The sequence below is a fragment of the Somniosus microcephalus genome, chromosome 8, assembly GCF_052327205.1.
Source record: "Somniosus microcephalus isolate GS21.2 chromosome 8, FLI_Smic_1.0, whole genome shotgun sequence".
In the NCBI taxonomy this organism is placed as follows: domain Eukaryota; kingdom Metazoa; phylum Chordata; class Chondrichthyes; order Squaliformes; family Somniosidae; genus Somniosus; species Somniosus microcephalus.
The window spans coordinates 203,383,401-203,405,129 of record NC_140994.1 but is presented as its reverse complement, the minus strand read 5'-3'; the positions used below and the strand labels follow the sequence as shown (position 1 = coordinate 203,405,129).

The 21,729-nt window shown below is 45.2% G+C and overlaps 1 protein-coding gene across 3 annotated transcripts in view; it reads right to left on the bottom strand.

Annotated features, from left to right (window-relative positions):
- LOC147114054 (polypeptide N-acetylgalactosaminyltransferase 10-like) overlaps window positions 1–21,729 on the bottom strand; it is a 124,104-nt gene that overhangs the window by 64,324 nt on the left and 38,051 nt on the right. For all 3 annotated transcript variants that reach the window (XM_085995615.1, XM_085995613.1, XM_085995614.1), the window contains exon 3: window positions 4,955–5,093. In XM_085995615.1, the coding sequence (XP_085851741.1) occupies window positions 4,955–5,093 (139 nt within the window). The remainder of the gene's footprint in view (window positions 1–4,954; window positions 5,094–21,729) is intronic.

Here is a 21,729-nt window from a genome sequence, read left to right as displayed (position 1 = left end):
CAGGAGGCTTGTTACAAAAAAATGCAATAATGATCCTGGTGGTCTAGGGCTCTGATTATAGGAACATAGAAACAGGAGTAGGCCATTCAGCCCTAGTCAATTAGATCATGGCTGTTCCATACCTCAAATCCATTTACCTGCCTTTGATCCATATCCTTCTAATACTCTTACTTAACAAAAGTCTATTAATCTCAGTCTTGAAAATTTCAATTGAGCAGCATCCACAGCATTATGGGTGGAGAGAATTCCACATTTCCACTACCCCTTTGTGTGAAAAAATGATTCCCGATTTCACTCCTAAACAGCCTAGATCTAATTTTAAGATTATGCTTTCTTGTTCTGGATTCGCCCAGGAAGTAGCTTCTCTATATCTACTCTATCGAATCTTTTTATAATTTTAAACACCTCAATTAGATCACCCTTCTATCTTCTGAATTTAAGGGAATGCAACCCGAGTTTATGCAACCTTTCTTCATAATTTAACCCTTTAAGACCTGGTAGCATTCTGGTGAATCTGTATTGCATCCTTTCTAAGGTCAATACAATGGCCCAGTAATTCCGTTCCAAACGCGTGAGTACGGTCGGGGTACTCACGCGTCTGGCCGGAGGAAATGCTGGTTTTCAGCATGCACAGCGCATGCGGGGAAAACCGGCATTTCCTGTCCTCTGAACGAAGGGGTTCAGAGGCACAGCACGTGCGACTGCACAGGCAGCGCGTGCGCAGTGAACTTCGTCGATTTCATTCATGGATTCAGTGAGGTTAAATCCTTACAACTTACACATGAAAAAAGCATGTGTAAAGTTGCTCCAGAGGCTGCGGAGGAAGATATATTTTATCGTGGAGCTTCTGAAAGGCAATATTTTTGTTTGGGAAAGGGAGGAAAGTTATTTTAAGAAATGCTGAGGTAAGTTTTAAAGTTTATTTTTTTTTTTATAAACGGGTTTTCAGTACTGTAGGTAGAAGGAGCAATTGTGGCTGTGAATTGAATTTGCTGTGTTTATTAAATGTGAAAATGACTGTTCTAAAATGAGTAATGTAACATTTCCAACATTTTTAAGAAAGAAACTTTTCATCAGTAATATATTCTTTTAAGTAATTATGTATGTATGTCCGTATATATTCCTTTACGTATATGTATGTATGTATTCCTTTACTTGTGTATGAATGTATGTATTTATGATTTTCCAATAAGTTACTTTCTCTGAAAGTCATAATTAAATACATACATTCATACACATAAGTAAAGGAATATATACATACATACACGCAAAGGAATATATACAGACATACATACATAATTACTTAAAAGAATATATTACTGATGAAAAGTTTCTTTCTTAAAAATGTTGGAGTCATTTTCACATTTAATAAACACAGCAAATTCAATTCACATAGCCACAATTGCTCCTTCTACCTACAGTACTGAAAACCCGTTTTAAAAAACAAAAATAAACTTTAAAACTTACCTCAGCATTTCTTAAAATAACTTTCCTCCCTTTCCCAAACAAAAATATTGCCTTTCAGAAGCTCCACGATAAAATATATCTTCCTCCGCAGCCTCTGGAGCAACTGTACTCATGCTTTTTTCATGTGTAAATTGTAAGGACTTAACCTCACTGAAAGCATGAATGAAACCGGCGAATTTTACTGCGCACGCGCTGCCTGTGCAGTCGCACGCGTTCTGCCTCGGAACCCCTTCGTTCAGAGGACAGGAAATGCCAGTTTTCCCCGCATGCGCTGTGCATGCTGAAAACCGGCATTTCCTCCGGCCAGACGCGTGAGTACCCCGACTGTACTCACGCGTTTGGAACGGAATTACTGGGCCAACATTTTACATGTCAATAAAATGAAAAATTTAACAATTGCACGATTTGCCCCCTCGCATCTGCGACTGAGGGTCCAAGGAGGTGCATTGCGCAAGAGGTCATCATCGTACGTATCCTCACACTGTTCCCTTTCGGGAACTGTATGAAGTGGTGGAAGGATTTCTGGCCACGTTAACGCTCCTTCAGTGACCATAACCATCTTCATACCAGCCATTAGGGTGGTTAGTCCTATGGCGTGAGGGTTTTACGGGCTCCCACAACCCATCTGAGGGTGGGGGGGGGGGGGGGGCCACCCACACCCGCGGACGCAAGTATCCCGCTGGATGTCCACCCAGAATTTATAGTTGGAGCTCCGACTCCACTTGCCGGGACTGTCTGGTGCGGGGTTCGAAACCCTACTCCTTCTGGCCCAGCGGCGGGGATGCTTACTGCTACACAAAAGGCCCACTCAGCGCAAAAGGTGACACCCATACGTTTCCTGCGCCTTTTCCCTCCCCGTGACTGGAGCCCTATGCTGCCACTTGAAAGACCAAGCTATCATCTGTCCTTTTTGCGGCGCCTTGGACTTCTCATTACCAATGATGAGCAGGCGCTGCGCCTCCACCTCGTTGAGGAGATTGCCGAGGTCATCATCAGTTCAATTGTGAGTTCTTTTAATGCCGTGAATTGTGCTCATTCCAGCCATTTCACGTTGCTAATCGGAGTGGGCCTTTGGCGTAGCGGTAGGATCCCCGCCGCTGGGCCAGACGGGGTAGGGTTTCGAACCCCGCTCCAGACAGTCCCGGCAAGTGGAGTCGGAGCTCCGGCTCTAAATTCTGGGTTGACATCCAGTGGGATATTTGCGTCCGTGGGTGTGGGTGACCCCCCTCCTCGTATAGCTTGTGGGAGCCCGTAAAACCCTCCTGCCATAGGACTAACCACCCGAATGGCTGGTACAAAGATGGTTACGGTCACGGAAGGAGCGTTAATCACGGCCATAAATCCTTCCACCACTTCATACAGTTCCCCAAAGGGAACAGTGTGAAGACACGTATGAAGACGACGTTGCTAAATAAATAAATGGAATGAAAAAAATTCTCAGGGCTTTTAAAAGTCTTTAAATTGCTTTAATTCTGTTTAAAACTACTTCAGATTCTTCAAAATAATGTAAACATTTTTAAAAGTTTATAAAAGTTACCAAAAGCTTCATAAAAATACCAAAAACCTATTTGAAATGCTGCTCTGCATGTAAAAATGCTTTGCATCTTGTGAGAAACATTGGGGGCGTGTCCTATTAAACTGAGACCTCAAGGGGCGTGTCTCAGTTGCACAGCGCGCTCCAGGCTTCGCGCCGGCTGCACTCCTGGGCGGCGTGACGTCAGATGCTGCCCGGGATTCTTCTCTTTCAAAAAGGAATTCCAGGCGTCCCTGGAGGTGAACGGCAGGCGCGTCGGGTAAGTGCAGATCGGGGGCTTGCACGCGCGGCAAGCCCCCGATCCGAATTTCTGCCCCAATATATCTTTTCGGTGCCCAAAACTGAATGCAGTATTCCAGATGGGGTCTGACCAAGGCTCTGTACAGCTGAAACATTGCTTCCTCACTTCTTCTCAACTGTCTCTCCTAATTGCATCCAGAATCTCATTACTAAGATAATTGCACTTCAACGAGGTGCAAACAGCTGATTGAAACTGCTCGAGGACCTAACTTTGGCTGAAAGCAGCAGAGCCTTTTCAATGGGTAAGTACACAATAAGAAATAAAAACAGAAAATGCTGGAAATACTCAGCAGGTCATGCAGCATTTGTGGAGAGAGAAACAAAGTTAACGTTTCAGGTCGATGACCTTTCAACAGAACTGGAAAAAGTTGGAGATGTAACAGGTTTTTAAGCAAGTACAGAGGTGGGGGGAGGGGAGGAAAGAACAAAAGGGAAGGTCTGTGATAGGGTGGAAGGCAGGAGACATTAAATGACAAAAGGACTGATGGTGCAATGCAAAAGGGGATGGTAATGGGCAATGTTCCCCCTAATTTTTTTTGGGTGCACAGCCCATTCAGTTTCACAGAACATTGAAAAAGCCGGTCCCAGCAGAGAGGGAATGTTGGTAATGGGAACAATGAAGAAACAAACAATGGGTCAAGAGGAGGTGTAAATGGCAATAGCAGAATCATCCCCTTTTGCCTTGCACCATCATCCTTTTTTTTTAGGTGCAAGGGCACTAATAGGTGTAGTGTATGTACCTTTAAGGGGGAGAACTACTTTTTACAGCTCCTGTACCCTGTAGTACCGGCAGTGACCACACCTGTATATAAGCCCTGAGTGGTGCTCTGTACAGTCAGTTGCAGTTTGAACCCTCATTCAGTAAACACCTGTTGATCGTTCCCTGCAGTCTTTGTCTGATTATTGAAGGACACCACATTAAGATACCCGGATCTAACAATAGGTACATTATAAAAGCTTTTAATTTACTAAAACTGACTACTGCACACTAATGTAACTAGTAAATGGTTCTGCAGGGTGTTTTTTTTACGTCTTTTTCAGTTATTTAAAATTGGGTTACTCACAGGTGGTGGACTAGATTTTGATTAAAAATGCTTATTTTGTGTGATAAACCCATTTTCAGCTGTAGTAATCAAACTGCACCAGGTTACCAGTCTTAAATACATCAAGGAATTTTTTTTATGTAAATTTATTTTTAAAATTACGTTCCAAAACGCTGCCCGATTGTGCTGGTGCATGGAAAATGTTACATTCAGCAATATGCAAACGGATTTGAGCAGAAAAAAGAGCAACTTGCTCAAACAAAGCACAACTTTGAGTGCAAATTGCACTTGGATCGCCAATTACACTTAATGCGGAAACTCTTAGTCAAACTGTTATGCGCCGTCTTTGTAATTGACTCCTATGGAAATGGCAAATGGTTTGCGCTATTTGCCCGATATCGGCATCTGCCCGTGCTATGCGTGGGCAGTGTAAAGTGAGAACTGTAATAGGAAAGCTGCCGTGCAATAACGATCGCAGTAAAAAGATTTTGTATCAATAAAACAAACTAAAATATGGTTGATATAGATAGTTCCAAGCTTGTTAACAATATTTTAACCAAATAAGGGCAACTTAATTAATTACAAGATGGCAAGAAGCTGCTTCACTCACTTTGGATGTCGAATGTCAGGGAGGCTCCGATTCAGAGAGATTTTATCACTCACGTAGATGTTAAAACCATTTTCCCTATATGCTTGATCAGCTCGATCTTCATCAGACAATGGGACAGGTTTCCCCTGTTCTCCAATTCCTAATAGGATAAAGCAAAAGAAAAGCACTGCAAGTTGTATTCACCCTCAACAGTTAATCTTGAGTTCTATCAAATTTACTGTTAAATTTTGATTCTATAGTTGTGGCTTTCTTGCAATGGTTCATTATTCTTCATAAGATATACCTAGGGATTGTTGGGCAAAGTTAAATAAAGCTGCAGCATTAAAGCAAGTAGTTCATAGAGCCATATCAACAGTTTCACTATAGATTGTTTGAAAATTTAAATTAAAATGTTCAGTATTTCAATTGCTTGATCCATGGCTTCAATTTAAAAGGAATAGTCCATGAGTTAGGAGAGGCCTTCCACAGACCAAGGATTAATATCATATATCCTCACCAGATTTCCAACACACACGCCATAACTGGCCTAATTTTTTTTAAAGCTAAGGGTCCATAAATTCCGTTCCCTACGGGTGTGTACGCGCTGTGTACTCACCCGTAGGGCCAACGGAAGTGCCGGTTTTACGCATGCACTGCGCATGCGCTGGAAACCGGAACTTCTGTTCTTCAAAGAAAGGGCTTCACAGGACAAACGCCTGTGAAGTACGTCTGGAACTTCCATTTTTTTCATACTATGCTGCAGTCCAGGCAAGTTTGAAACAGCTGTGCCTGGAAAAGCAAGCGCAAGGCCTGCTTTTAACAAGGTAAGAGGTGAAGTAAAATTTTAAAAAAATTTCCACTGATTTATCATTTTTAAATACTTGAAAGGTAAGTTTATTTTTAGCCCCGTTAAAAACTAAATTATTTTTTTCAAAAATTTAAATTTGTTTAAAATAGTTAATTTATGTAATTTATAGCCATTTTAAAAATGCGATTTTTAAAAATTTATTTGAAGTTTTACTTATGTTTTGGGGCTGATCTCTATTCATAGATTTGACAGGTCTTCCTGGCAAATCTATGAATGGAGATTCCCTGCTCTGAGAATGAAAAAAAGAAGTTGCTCACAAATTCACACAAGGTAATGGAGTTAGTCTAAATCAGACTGACAATTTCATTGCCAACTTTTTTGGGAAGGGTGCTCCTACTGTCAAAACATTCCCAAGATCAAAAAGATAACTACAGGTGAAATAGGCCAGTCAGCCCCTCTTTCCACAGAAATCCACATTCCACCCTCCCCGAATCAGCACCACCACAGCATCTAACTCCCCCTTAAATGACTTAAGACATATTGCATCCACCACTCTAGCTGGAAAACGATTCCCGGTATTGATCACTCTGCATGAACAAATGATTCCGGATATCAATATTGAGCTTGCCTTTAACCAGTTTATCCCTATGTTTCCTCATCCTGCAGTCGTGGTTTAATGAGGTAGTGCTCAAAATAAACTTTTTCTATTTCACTTAACAATATTTTAAATACTGTACTTCAATGAGGTGCCCTCTCATTGCCTCCTTTCAATGCTGAAGAATATTTTTTTTCTCTAACCTGTCCTCAAAACTCAATCCTCTGACACGAAGGATCAACTCATGGTCCTTTCCTGTGACGCTTCCAGGGCTTGGATGTTGCCTTTGTATCCGTTAGTTAAATGCACTAAAGGTGGCACAAACTGATTGGAGTAATGCAGCTCAGCAAACTTGTGCTTTACTGATTTTTCCAATATTCAGTTTCTCTGGATTCGGTATGCTTCATTGATTGTTGCTTTTCTAGAACTGGACGTGGTCAGTGTTGAGTCTACCATCACTCCCAGATTTCTTTTGGTCTCTACTCTAGCTAGTTTTCTTCCACTTCCACCCTGCCCAGTTAGATGTATTGTCTAGGTCCTTCTGTAAATCCTTGACTGCTTCAAACTCTGCTGCCCTCCCTGGTTTTGCTAACTTCAGCAAATCTGACCAACTTGTATTGTGTTTCTGAATCCAGGTTGTTACGTAAATCAGAAACAGCAGCAGTTCCTCAAGTTGACATCACTCACTAACTAGTACCTGCTTCTTTCTCTTTCAGCCATTTCTTTACCCACCTCAAAGTTTTATCTAGGATCCCTACGGCCTTAAATTTGTGTAGCATCCTTTCTCGTAACACTTTAAGGGGTTTGAATTCTTTGATAACGCTCTTGATGTTACAATACTGGAAGGAGTACTTCCCGTTGCTCATTTTCTATAACTATGCTCAATTTTGTTCCATCTTTGCCCCTCTGATCACTTTTTTTTTAAACATTTCTTGGAGGTTCCTTTATTTTTACCTGCCCTTCACCCTTCTCCTTATTCGTTTTGTAGAATTTTCATTTCTTAATTATTAATCTATTTAGTATCACATTTCTTAAATCTGCCCTTACTAACCCTTGGTATATGCTTAGGCATAATGTTCAGTGGTATTTCATTTGTCTTTAAGTGCTTCTTTTTTGAAGTCATATACCTTAGTATTGGTTTATCCCAGATCATGTTATAGTTTCTGTCAACCAGGAGTGTTACTTCCTTCATTCCTATTTTGCCACCTAGACAACTTGCCATAAGCAGGTTAAAATGCGAAAAAGCTCTCATAGCATACCTAATGCACTATATCATAAAGCAGTCAAGCATTACATTTACTATGTCTATATCCCTTTATAATTTCCTCCTGCCATCTACACAACTCGCTATGCCTCCTAACTTGGGTATACAACTCTCCATTCATTTATCCAACTCATTCACAACTCTTAGCCATTTAGTATGTCCCATAATTCCATCTGGCTTCAGACTTCATTTTGCTACACACCTTTAAACTGAAACTCCATTTTGAGAACATATATATGAGGAAATTTACAGGGCATTCTCCTTATACTCAAGCTCCCTCCATCCTAATCTTTCCCGTGGCATTGCTTCCTACATGTTTTTCTACTCTGAGTGTAAGAGTCATGAAAGTTTAAGAAAGAAATTACTTTAAAATATTGGTTAAATAGTATAATAGTTAATTTACCTGACTGACATTGTATTGAGAAACCCCCTCTTTTCTTGTTACAATAGTACAGGCTGAGTGACCCCCTTTATTCTTGCTACAATGGTACAGTCCTTAGGCTTGTCACATGGTATCCAGCCATTTTACAGCTCAAGCACCACGAGGCTGGAGAAGGCAGAAGCTTTGAGGGCTGGAGCAATACAGTTTTTGACCGTGTGCGTTTAAACGTGTTTTGCTTTGTAATTCTGTTTGTAAGGTGTTACAGTAAACAGTTTAAAGACAAAGTTATGGTTTGGAACGTTTTATTTCGACATGCGTCTACTCGTTGCTAAAGCCTCAAAGCTCAGTGGCTGCATGTTTGGAAATTACGAAGCGCCACTACACTGAGTTATTAACATTTTGTTGGATTGGTAATAGATAATTGCTTATTTCAGTGAGTCACTCTTTGGCCTATGGAATTATGATGCTTTGAGGTGCAATGCCAAAGTGTGTCACTTTTGATGTGGTGCTTTTGAAATGATTCGGGAAATGTGTGCTAGATGCAACACTTTTCATTTTATAGTTAGATGTAGTTCACTGGGTGCGGGACTAAACTGGACAGCTCAAAGAGGCAGGACGGGCCAAATGGCTGCCTCCTGTGCTGTAAGATTGTATGATTTTATTTTTTTTATCTTACCAATAAAGAAATTTGATGAGTAAAAGTTTTTATGTTCAATTTTACATGGTTTTGCCTTTTTTTTAAAAATTAATAGAAAAATGAAACCAATGAAAAAAACATTGCATTTGATAAAACTGAGAAGTCGCCAAAAGACACTAAGAACAATTATAATGAAGGCTTTTGGGAGTCAATCAATGTTTTACAGTTTTTAACTGGACATTGGGAGTGGAGGATTAAAATCAGTTCTAAACTTGATTGATATAGCTGAGCATTTAAGTGACAGTGGAGTCCATTTCATAATTAATTTTGCATTTGAGTCAAATCAGGCATTCACTGTATTCATTTAAAATCCCCAACTTCAAATGAGAGAGAAAAAAGTTTTTTTTTTTTAAATGCTGATGAATAACTATATTTGTCATTATCTATACCATCCATTAACTTCTCAAATGGCAGGTTTTTGATGATATGGAATTAACTTCAAAAGTCTGGAACTTGGGTACAAAGTTTCATTGACAGTGAATCAGTAAAGTCAAAACTTGAAAGTGGGACACTGAAAATATGTCGCAATATCCATTACAACTAGTTATATTCGGATACTTATTTTGTTACGTGGTATTACAAGAGAATAACAAAGGCTACCTCACGAACAGATAGTATTGTCAAGAAAAATGATATGGATGAGTATATATTTTAATCAGATGTATCACAATCCAATGAGAGGTAATAATTCCAAAGTTCCCAGACTGCGTGGTACAAGCAACAGATTTATTTGGCAGCAATACAGCAGGATGCAGCTTGAGGCAACTGTAATGAGGAACAGTTGCTGGGAACAGAAACAAAAAAAATTATACTGAGGCACTAATAGGCAAATCAACAATTTTCCACTGCTTACTGCATACTCTTGACAATTCTGGCTCACCAAATAATGTTTAAACACTAAGTGTACTTCTGTGTACAAGGGTGAGTTCAGGTGATCACAGTAACTGAGAAAATAGTCCATGGAAGTTTACAATGCAGCAAGCTTTGTACTGATGTTCTGAGAGCTTCTTTTTAAGATTACTACAGAATGTTGAAGTGCAGCCATCATAACTGAAACCATGGTCATTTCTGTGCAATGTTGCAGAGAATGAACTGGAGTATGGTGTAAGCCACTTTCATCTATAGTCTGCTGATCTTCACAGCTTTTTATTACACATAGCTTAGTTTTTTTTTATATAATCTGCAGCCTTGCCACCTTTGTTTGATAGGCGACTTTAACTTTCCTGGAATTCAGTGGCATGATCATTTACCCTCCATTTTGGTGGGAAGTGCAACTGCAATATTTGTTGAAAATGTTTCCTGACTCAACACATCAATGAAGTAACCAGGGGGTTAAATTGATTAGCCCCTGAAAATGGTTGAGTGGAATGCAGGCCCAAGGCAACTTTGTGGTTCCTGCTAATTATAATGATTTCTGCGTGCAGCCAGCACTTCCCACGCTGTTCATTGGCTGCACACTTCAGCAGGGGGCCCAATATCGTTACTAACTTGCACCACTTAAAACTAGCCTGCACCACTTAAAGGGGAGGTGCATTGTGGCTGGAGCAGGTGTTGGGAGTCATTCTGCAACTGAATCAGACCTGGGAAAGAGAGAAGAATGGCTGACCATGGGAGAGAGCAGGCCCTCAGGTTTTCGGACGCTGCACTGGAGAAGGTGGAAAGGAGGAGAGATTACCTGTGCCCTCAGGGGGGCAGGAGTCCATCCAGATACATGACGAGAAGGAAGTGGAAACAGATATCTGCAGAGGTTAATGCTAGGAGTGTAGCCCCAAGGACCTGGAAGAAGTTTAATGACCTCATACGAGTGGTCAAGGTCAGTAAATTCATCTTCAAATGCCATATCCTACCAACTGCACCACTAGCCTCAGACATTGCTCAAATCACCACACCCCCAATCACTCACCTACCAACAATCTCTACCAATCAGCAGTCATACCTAACATTCATATGCTTCACCGCACCCTCACACATTTAGCACTGTTGCAAGCCTCACACCCACATCTCTCAGCCTGCACACACTGGCAGCTACTCAACCAGAACAGCCACATCACCCAAACAGATTGCATGGCACTCTTCCCTCTCTCTTGCAGGAGAAGGTGGCGTACAATCGGAGGCAGCATGAACTAACCGGAGGGGGACAGACACGCTGCTGGCCATTATGGGAAGGGCCATTGCGGAGGCAGTGGCCACCAATGGGGCTGAAGCCCTTGAAGAGGATGGTATCCTCATAGCTAATCACATCCCACTTTTCCCTCATCCCCAACTCTCTTCTGACTTACAAGCTACAGATGGTGTAAACATGCACTTTTTAATTTCTCCTCTCCTCACCACAACCCAACCCTTGTCCCTTTTTCATTTCAGATACCCAAGAACTACAATCTGTCCAGGCAGTGGTGGAAGAGCAAGAAGACAGTGAAGATGAAGCCACACCGTCAGTTGATTTTACACTCGCAGCCACCAGCTCAGACACTGTGCTATCCTCTAAATTACACACAGTATCAGAGGTGGCATCTGCACGTGGTGAGACATCGGGCACAAGTGCGCTGCAGCCAGGGCAGGGGGAAAGGAGACCGCAGGTTCCAGCTTGCCAGAGGGAGAGGTTGCACACTAGTTCTGCTGCAGAGGACTCAGATGAGGACTTTGTTGGGCCAGACTACAGAAGGTGGCTGATGGGTGTACACACCAAAATGCTTGGTGCATTGGGAAGCCTGCCAGAAAGCTTGTGTTCAATGTTAAAGAGCATGGAGGAGACGGCACCAACTTAGCACAGGGCTTTTGCACAGAGCTTGGAGCCCATCCTTTGCAACATGGAACGGGTGGGCAACTCCATCAACACACCTGTGGAACCAACCATGATGCAGTGTCTTATGGCCGATATCTCAGCTTCCATTGCAGCACAAGCAGCAGCCACCCAGCATCTTGAGTGCTGCAGTAGAAACTCAGACTGCTGCCATCATGGCTCTGGATACCAGTGTTCAAAGGGGCTTCCAGGGTGTCACAACAGTCCAACAATCTGTTCTCCAATAGATTACTAGGACTGCTGAGGTGTCACCCCAGGAGAGAGACAGTGGCTCCATGGAGCATGAACTTGCAGTCCTCTCTCCAGAGGATAGCATTCATGCTCGCACCCCTGCCACTCCGCCAGTGCCCTTGCTGTTGCCTGGCAGCCAGCCAGCCCAGACTGCTGCCGCCTATGCAGAGATGATGCATTCTGAAGCCGGGCCTTCTAGGCCCAGAGCTGTTAGAGGTCGTCCTCCAAGGCCATCTGCAGTCTCATCCACAGAAAGTCAGCAGCCTTCCACCAGCCATGCTGCAGCCACTGGGGTAGCACCTCATAGGAGCATTAAGACAGGCACTAATGGAATGCATAAGGGTGATTAGTTTACTTTTGTATGCAAGATGGCATGATTTAATTTATCAATTTGGATTGTAATGTATATTTTGTGTTGGATTTTATTTTTGCATTGTGGGCAAGAGGACGATGTGGTGGTTAGTGACAGTGGTAAGGAGTCTGGGACTGTTGGTGAATGGGGAATTGAGGTTGCAGTTACTAGTAGAGCTCTTAAATTAGTTGTTCATGTACAGCCTGGGCAGTAAAGGGCGATCTAGGTTGCTCCACCTCCAGGGAATGAGATGAATCGGTCTCTCTTTGCATAGAAAGCCTCAGTGGCCCCCCTTATGCAGCAGTGCACTGCAAACTGCGAGATGTTGCTAATATCTCCAGCAGCAGCGTGGAAATAGTCATATATCCCAAACTCCTCCATCACCATCCCTGGGTATGTCCTGTCTCGCCTGATAGGTGGTGGCAAGGAATGTTCCCTCATGATAGCAAAGGCTGTGCAGCATACCACAACAAATCTTGAGACCTGCTCAGCTGAGTACTGCAGAGCTCCTCCAGAGCAGTCCAGACAGTGGGATTGTTGCTTCAGGACACCAATGGTCTGCTCTATCAGATTTCTTCTGGCAGCATGGCTCTCGTTGTATGCCTGCTGCACACGTGTGTGGGTTGCGGACCGGAGTCATGTTATCAGCGGATAAGCCCTTGTCACCCAGTAGGCACACTTTGGTTTGTGGTGGTGGTTGAAATACAGCTAGCACAGAGGTCTGCCACAGAATGAATGCATCATGACTGCTGCCAGGATACCAGAAGTTGACCTGCATGATGCAGTGTCTATGGTCATACTCCAGCTGCACATTGAGGGAGTGGAATCCCTTTCGGTTCAAGTACATGGCAGATTTGGCATTAGGCGCATGCAAAGCAATGTGCGTGCAGTCAACAGCACCCTGCACTATGGGGAAGCCTTCAATCCTTATGCTCGCTCCGCCTGCTTCTCTCAGGCAAGAGGGAATGAGATGAATCTGTCTCTCTTTGCATAGAAAACCTCAGTGACCTCCCTTATGCAGCAGTGCACTGCAAACTGCGAGATGTTGCTAATATCTCCAGCACCAGCCTGGAAATAGCCATATGTCCCAAACTCCTCCATCACCATCCCTGGGTATGTCCTGTCCCACCGGCAGGACAGACCCACCAGGGGTGGTGGCACAGTGGTGTACAGTCGGGAAGGAGTCCTCAACATTAACTCCGGACCCTATGAAGTCTCATGGCTTCAGGCCAAGCATGGGCAAGGAAACCTCCTGCTGATTACCACCTACCGCCCTCCCTCAACTGATGAATCAGTACTCACCCATGTTGAACACCACTTGGAAGAAGCACTGAGAGTAGCAAGGGCACAGAATGTACTCTGGGTGGGGGACTTCAACATCCAGCACCACTACTGACTAAGCTGGCTGAGTCCTGAAGGACATAGCTGCCAGTCTGGGCCTGCGACAGGTGGTGAGAGAACCAACATGAGGGAAAAACCTACTTGACCTCGTTCTCACCAATCTACCTGCCGCAGATGCATCTGTCCATGACAGTATTGGTAGCAGTGACCACCACACAGTCATTCTGGAGACGAAGTCCCATCTTCACACTGAGGACACCCTCCATCATGTTGTGTGGCACTACCACCGTGCTAAATGGGATGGATTCAGAACAGATCTAGCAGCTCAAAACTGGGCATCCATGAGATGCTGTGGGCCATCAACAGCAGCAGAATTGTATTCCACCACAATCTGTAATATCATGGCCCGGCATATCCCTCACTCTACCATTACGATTAAGCCAAGGGACCAACCCTGGTTCAATGAGGAGTGTAGAAGAGCATGCCAGGAGCAGCACCAGGCGTACCTAAAAATGAGGTGCTAACCTGGGGAAGCTGCAACACAGGATTGCATGCATGCTAAAAAGCAGAAGCAGCATGCTATAGGCAGGGCTAAGCGATCCCACAATCAATGGATCAGATCAATCTCTGCAGTCCTGCCACATCCAGTCGTGAATGGTGGTGGACCATTAAACAACTAACGGGAGGAGGAGGCTCCATGAATATCCCCATCCTCAATGATGGTGGAGCCCAGCACGTGAGTGCAAAAGACAAGGCTGAAGTGTTTGCAACCATCTTCAGCCAGAAGTGCCGAGTGGATGATCCATAATCGGCCTCCTCCTGAGGTCCCCACCATCACAGAAGCCAGTCTTCAGCCAATTTGATTCACTCCACGTGATATCAAGAAACGGCTGAGCGCACTGGATACAGCAAAGGCTATGGGCCCTGACAACATATCGTGCTGAAGACTTGTGCTCCAGAACTAGCCGCACCGCTAGCCAAGCTGTTCCAGTACAGCTACAACTCTGGCATCTATCCGCCAATGTGGAAAACTGCCTGCAGTAACTTTGTATAGTAGTTCCAGTTTTGTCTCCATTCAGTAAACACCTGTTATAACCAACTTCTGCAGTCCGTGTCTCAATTACACACGGACATTACATTGGCGACGAACAGATCCGAACTTACCTACAGTTCTGCACCACCTCACGGGGATCCATCCCTGAAGCGAATTTATTAGAGGTCGAAGCCAGAAGGAAGAAATCCAAAAGGAAAAAAAAAACAAACAGAAGAAACGGGCGTCAACCATGGGCAACCGCCCTCTGATTCATCGAATTCGAAGATTTGCAGGAGAGGCTGTCGCGAGCTGGGCTTGGTTATCCAGTCTATGGTGTTCCAGCTAATCGGGCTGGTAGCAGTTGTACACTGATCCTTCCTGGGCTGCGGCGGGCTAGAGCTCGATCGGGTGGCTTTTCAACGGGGCCGAGCAGCGTTGTCGGGAAGAGGAGAGAGAGAGGGTGGAGCACACAGGGCGCGGCCGGTGCTACGAAGCCGGGCAGCGTACAGACCCGAGAAGAGGGAGGGAAGTGTCCCATAGGGTCTGCTCTGACGACGGGAACAGTAATTAAAATAAAAGAAAAAGAAATTAGAAGCGCAGAAAGCTGCAAGGAGCTGCAGTTTGCCACGGGGACCGCGGAGAGCGGCGTTGGCAGCAGCGCGGGGGGAAGCGCGCGAAGACCATAGGGCGTCGCCATCAAGGCATAAATACGCCAGCAACAGCGCTGGCAGCAGCGGAAAAGGCAGAAAGCGCAGGAGGCGCCATCTTAATCCAGCGGGGAAGAAGGCAAAGCACGGGAGGTGCCATTTTGTTCAATCGGGGAAGAAGGCAAAGCGCGGGAGGCGCCATCTTAGATCTCCAAGGTGCCGAAGACTGGCAATATCACTGCCTTCGATAATGCAATAGAAGGCTGGACCACGTATGTGGAAAGAGTCGAAGTATATTGCAAGGCAAATGAAGTAGCCGATGAGAAAAAGGCATCGGCACTACTAAACTTAATGGGCGCAAGAACGTACGGCCTATTGCGGAACCTGATCACTCCAGTCAAACCGATGGAGGAGTTTTAACGAAATTGTTGATATCCTACAGGAACACCTAAATCCTACACCGCTGCTGATAGAAAGATTTAAATTCCACAAGAGAAATCAGCATAAAGATGAGAGCAATGCTGATTACCTTACGGAACTACGCAAGCTATCAAAGCACTGCCAGTTCGGAGCAGGACTGGCAGATACTCTACGGGACAAATTTGTCTGTGGACTCCTGAGTGAAGGAACCCAGAAGAGGTTACTCTCAGAGAAAGAGCTGACGCTAGATAAGGCTTTCAGTGTGGCAGTACCGTACGAAGCAGCAGCAAGGGGAGCTGCGGAAATACAGCAAAAGCCACAGGAATACGGCACCCATGAAATGACACGGGGATTTGAAAAATGTTATCGCTGCGGCAGAACAACCCATGGCCAGAAGGACTGCTGGTCCAAGGACAAAACATGCAGGCAATGCGGAAAGATGGGACACATTGCACGAGTTTGCAGGTCCGGGAAGAAGACTTTGCAGGTCCGGGAAGAAGACTAACGACAATAAAAAGACTACCAAGGAAAAGTACAGGAAAGTACAAAAGATGACGGACAGTAGTTCCGAAGACCAGAAGAGCGATAGTGAATCCGGGAACAAGAGACTAAGCTGTCTCAAACTACACAACGTAATCGCAAAAGAGGATCACCGAACCATTTGGGTTACCCTCACGATAGCAGGGTTCCAAGTCAAAATGGAATTGAATACAGGATCAGCCCTGACCGTCATGAATCGACGAGACTACGAGCGGCTATTCTCACACATACCCTTGAAAGACACATCCATTGTCTTGAAGACATATACGGGGCAGAAGGTATACCCCCTGTCGAATACAACGGCAAGGAAATACAGAAATTGTATCTGTACATACTGCAAGATGGTGGACCACCGTTATTGGGACGTGAATGGATCAGAAAGATAAGTTTAGACTGGCACTCCATTCAGGCACTGACGGTGGCTGGTAAAAAGGATGACGACGTCACTCCTGGACGATTGTCAACAATCTTAGCTAACGCCAAAGAGGTATTTCAACAAGAACTGGGAACTCTTAAAGGCGTAACCGCCTCGATAAAAATAGAAGAGAATGCAATTCCCAAGTTTTTCAAAGCAAGACCGGTATCATATGCAATTCGCCCAGCCGTCGAGGCAGAGCTGGAGAATGCAGGCGTGTTATCTAAGGTAGACTGGAGCGAGTGGGCGACACCCATCGTTCCTGTCATGAAGAAAACGTTAAACAATAAGTCTGAGGAGCCAAGGAAGGTTCGCATCTGTGGGGACTTCAAGGTGACTGTGAACCCAGTCCTTCACACAGTACAGTATCCTCTTCCGAGGATAGAAGATATTTTTGCCTCACTATCTGGAGGGAAACATTTTACAAAAATTGACCTAGCGCAAGCATATTTGCAGATGGAGGTTGAAGAATCCTCTAGGAAATATCTCACGATAAACACTCACAAAAGTCTTTACCAGTATAAACGACTGGTATTCGGAGTAGCATCAGCTCCGGCTATATGGCAAAGAGCGATGGAACAAGTTCTGCAAGGGATTCCGGGGACTCAGTGTTACTTGGACGACATCCTAGTGACAGGTGAAAATGACAGTGAACACCGTGCCAACCTAGAGCAGGTGCTCACTAGACTAAGAGAACATGGGCTACGAGCCAATCGCCCCAAGTGCTAGTTTTTTAAGAAACAAATATCGTATTGTGGCCACGTGATTGATGAAGAGGGGTTACATAAGTCCCCTGACAAAATTGAAGCGGTAGTTAAGGCTCCAGCACCTGAAAATGTGTCGCAACTGAGGTCATTCCTTGGATTGGTGAATTACTACCATAAGTTTTTGCTGAATTTGTCCACAATTCTGCACCCACTGAACACCCTGCTACAAACTGGAGTAGCATGGAAATGGAGCGATGAATGTAAGCGGGCCTTTCAGAAGTGTAAAGGCCTGATCACTTCAAGAGAAGTATTGGCTCACTACAACCCATCACTACCGATAAGACTGGCATGTGATGCGTCTCCCTACGGCGTTGGAGCGGTACTGTCACATAAATCCCTTGATGGTTCAGAGAGGCAGATAGCTTTTGCGTCACGCTCATTAACTGCAGCCGAGCGTAACTACGCCCAGATTGACAGAGAGGCCCTCAGCCTGGTGTGGGGGGTGAAGTTGTTCAATCACTACCTGCACGGACAGAAATTTACTCTACTAACTGATCATCAACCTCTTGTCTCCATTTTCAACCCCAAGAAGGGCGTCCCGATAATGACAGCACAACGGCTACAGAGGTGGTCCCTTTTCCTAGGGGCACACCAATATGACATCGAGTACAAAGGAACTAAACAGCATGGGAATGCTGATGGATTGTCGCGCCTACCGTTGCCGACGGTGGAAGAAGCACCTGCAGTGGATCCTGTGGAGATATTCCACTCGACCATAGTCGAATGTCTCCCTGTGACGAATGCAAACATAGAAAAGGAAACACGAAATGACCCGACACTCTCCAGGGTCTATGATTTAACGGTGAAGGGATGGCCAGCACATGGCGAACCACTGTTGCCAGCATTCTCGCCGAGAAGAGAACAGCTGTCAGTGTGCAGAGGAACCTTGATGTGTGGATCCAGAGTAGTAATTCCACCCAAATTGAAGGATAGAGTGCTCAATGAGCTTCATGAGGGTCATCTGGGAGGGGTAAAAATGAAGAACTTAGCCAGAGCGTTTGTGTGGTGGCCGGGAATCGATAGAGAAATCGAAGAGATGACCAAGAGCTGTACAGAATGCCAGAAGGTCCAAAACGCCCCACCACAAGCCCCTCTACATCCATGGGAGTGGCCCTCATCTCCATGGCAAAGGGTACACGTTGATTTTGCTGGTCCATTTATGGACTCGATGTTTTTAATTGCGGTGGATGCACATTCAAAGTGGCCAGAGGTAATAAAAATGTCCTCAACCACCACAGAAAAAACTATCACAGTCTTACGAACCATATTCGCCAGAAATGGGCTGCCTGAACAGATTTGCTCCGACAATGGACCACAGTTTGTGTCTGAAGAGTTCCGGAGGTTCTTAAAGAAAAATGGTGTTAAGCATTACACATCCGCCCCATATCATCCAGCCACCAATGGATTGGCTGAGAGGTTCGTTCAAACATTCAAGAAGGCTATCAAGGCAATGTGTAATGAAGACATACCCCTACAACACAAGATGGATAACTTCTTGTTTGCCTACCGGAATGCGACACATGCGGTTACCAACCAAACTCCAGCCATGATGTTCTTCAATCGAAGACTAAGATGCCGCTTGGATTTGGTTAAGCCAAACATCAGAAGAGATGTGGAGAACAGGCAGTTTCAGAATATGAATGAAAGGCCAACCAGGAGTTTCAAGATAGGTCAACCAGTTTTGGCCCGTGACTACCGCACAGAGAAATGGCAGCCAGGAACGATCTGCACACGGCAAGGGCCTCTAATGTATACCGTGGACATTGGAGAGAGCATTGTAAGACGCCATTCTGACCAGATTCTGGAGTCTCTGGAAAACGTCAAATCTACACCACGATCCTATACACCTGGTGATGAAACCGAAGTACCAATTGCATCTACCTCAGAATCGGTGATATTGGAAGCAGACGAACCAAACAACGACGTTGATCCCGAATCAACTTTGCCAGAGGAACCTGATACCCCAAAGGGCGTTATCCAGACAGAATCAGGAAGCCTCCTCAAAGACTGAATTTATAATTGATTAACTTCAGCTAATATATTTACAATTACAGTTGCTATATACGTTATTTAATTATGAATCGAATGTTATGTACTTTTTAGCTAAAAGGGGAGGAATTGTAGTGTATGTACCTTGAAGGAACTATATTCTGCAGCCCCTGTATACTGCAGTACCAGTAGTGACCACCCCTGTATATAAGCCTGTGTAGTAACTTTGTATAGTAGTTCCAGTTTTGTCTCCATTCAGTAAACACCTGTTATAACCAACTTCTGCAGTCCGTGTCTCAATTACACACGGACATTACACTGCCCAGGTATATCCTGTCCACAAAAAGTAGGACAAATCCAATCCGGCCAATTACTGCCCAATCAGTCTACTCTCAATCATCAGCAAACTGATGGAAGGGGTTATCGACAGTGCTATCAAGCGGCACTTACTCACCCATAACCTGCTCACTGATGCCAGTTTAGGTTCCGCCAAGATCACTCGGCTCCTGACCTCATTACAACCTTGGTCCAAACATGAACAAAGGAGCTGAATTCCAGGTGAGGTGAGAGTGACTGCCCTTGACATAAAGGCAGCATTTGACCGAGCGTAGCATCAAGGAGCCCTAGTAAAACTGAAGTCAATGGGAATCGGGGGGAAAATTCTCCACTGGGTGGAGTCATACCTAGCACAAAGGAAGATGGTTGTGGTGCTTGAAGGTCAATAGCCCCAGGACATCGCTTCAGGAGTTCCTCAGGGCAGTGTCCTAGGTCCAACTATCTTCAGCTGCTTCATCAATGACCTTCCCCCCCAACACAAGGTCAGAAATGGGGATGTTCGCTGATGACTGCAGTGTTCAGTGCCATCCACAACCTCAGATAATGAAGCAGTCCATGCCCGCATGCAATAAGACCTGGACGGCGTTCAGGCTTGGGCTGATAAGTGGCAGGTAGTATTTGCGCCACAGAAGTGCCAGGCAATGACTATCTCTAACAAGCGAGTCTAAACACTGCCCCTTGACATTCAATGGCATTACCATCGCTGAATCCCACACCATCAACATCCTGGGGGTCACCACTGACCAGAAACTTAACTGGATCAGCTACATAAATACTGTGGCAACAAGAGCAGGTCAGAGGCTAAATATTCTCACCTCCTGACTCCCCAAAGCCTTTTACCATCTACAAGGCACAAGTAAGGAGTGTGATGGAATACTCTCCACTTGCCTGGATAAGTGCAGCTCCAACACTCGAAGCTCGACACCAGCCAGGACAAAGCAGCCCACTTGATTGGCACCCCCCGCCCTCTACCACCTTAAACATTCACTCCCTTCACCACCAGCGTATCACAGAATCACAGAAACCCCACAGTGCAGATAGAGGCCATTTCGGCCCATCGAGCCTGCACCGACACATATCCCACCCGATCCCCATAACTCCTACACCAACACATATCCCACCCTATCCCCGTAACCCCACGTATTTAATCCCCCTAACACTAAGGGTCAATTTATCATAGCCAATCAACCTAACCTGCACATCTTTGGACTGTGGGAGGAAACCGGAGCACCCGGAGTAAACCCACGCAAACACGGGGAGAATGTGCAAACTCCACACAGACAGTCGCCCGAGGCCGGATTCGAACCCAGGTCCCTGGCGCTGTGAGGCAACAGTGCTAACCACTATGCCAGCGTACTGTGGCTGCAGTGTGTACCATCTACAAGATGCACTGCAGCAACTCGCCAAGGCTTCTTCAGCAGCACCTCCCAAACCCGCGACCTTTTCACCTAGAAGGACAAGGGCAGAGACACATGGGAACACCACCACCTCCAAGTTCCCCTCCAAGTCACACACCATCCTGACTTTGAAGTATATCACCAATCTTTCATCGTCGCTGGGTCAAAATCCTGGTATTCCCTACCCAATAGCTCTGTGGGAATACCTTCACTACAGAGACTGCAGCGGTTCAAGGTGGCGGCTCACCACCACCTTCTCACGGGCAATTAGGGATGGGCAATAAATGCTGGCCTTGCCAGCGACGCCCACATCCCATAAAAATGAACATATTTTTTTTAAATACGCATAAAAGTTCATAGCCACGGTCACATTCACAGCCATTGGCAATTCGGTCCTTGCCCTGCTCTGAGGTGAGAGTTGGCAGATTTCAGTGACAACCTCCTTAGTGAAGCGCAGCTGTCTCAAACATTGGTCGTCGCTTAAGTTCAAGTTGGAGATGCTCCCTGAAGACCCTGAGCAAATATGGCCTCCTGCTGAAAGCCCTTCTCCCTCTTTTAGCAGCTTGTCCTGCTCTGTGTGACCTCTGCTCATTCGCCCAGTCATGCTCAATGCCAAGAGGAATGCCTACTAGTCCACCCATGTCCACCTAGGTCAGCAAGCACAGGGGTGATGGGGGAACGAGACTTGGTTTGAGTTGGGCAGCAGAGTTTTGGATGAGCTTAAGTTTATGGAGGAGGGTGGAAGATGGGAGGCAAGCCAGGAGTGTGTTGGAATAGTCAAG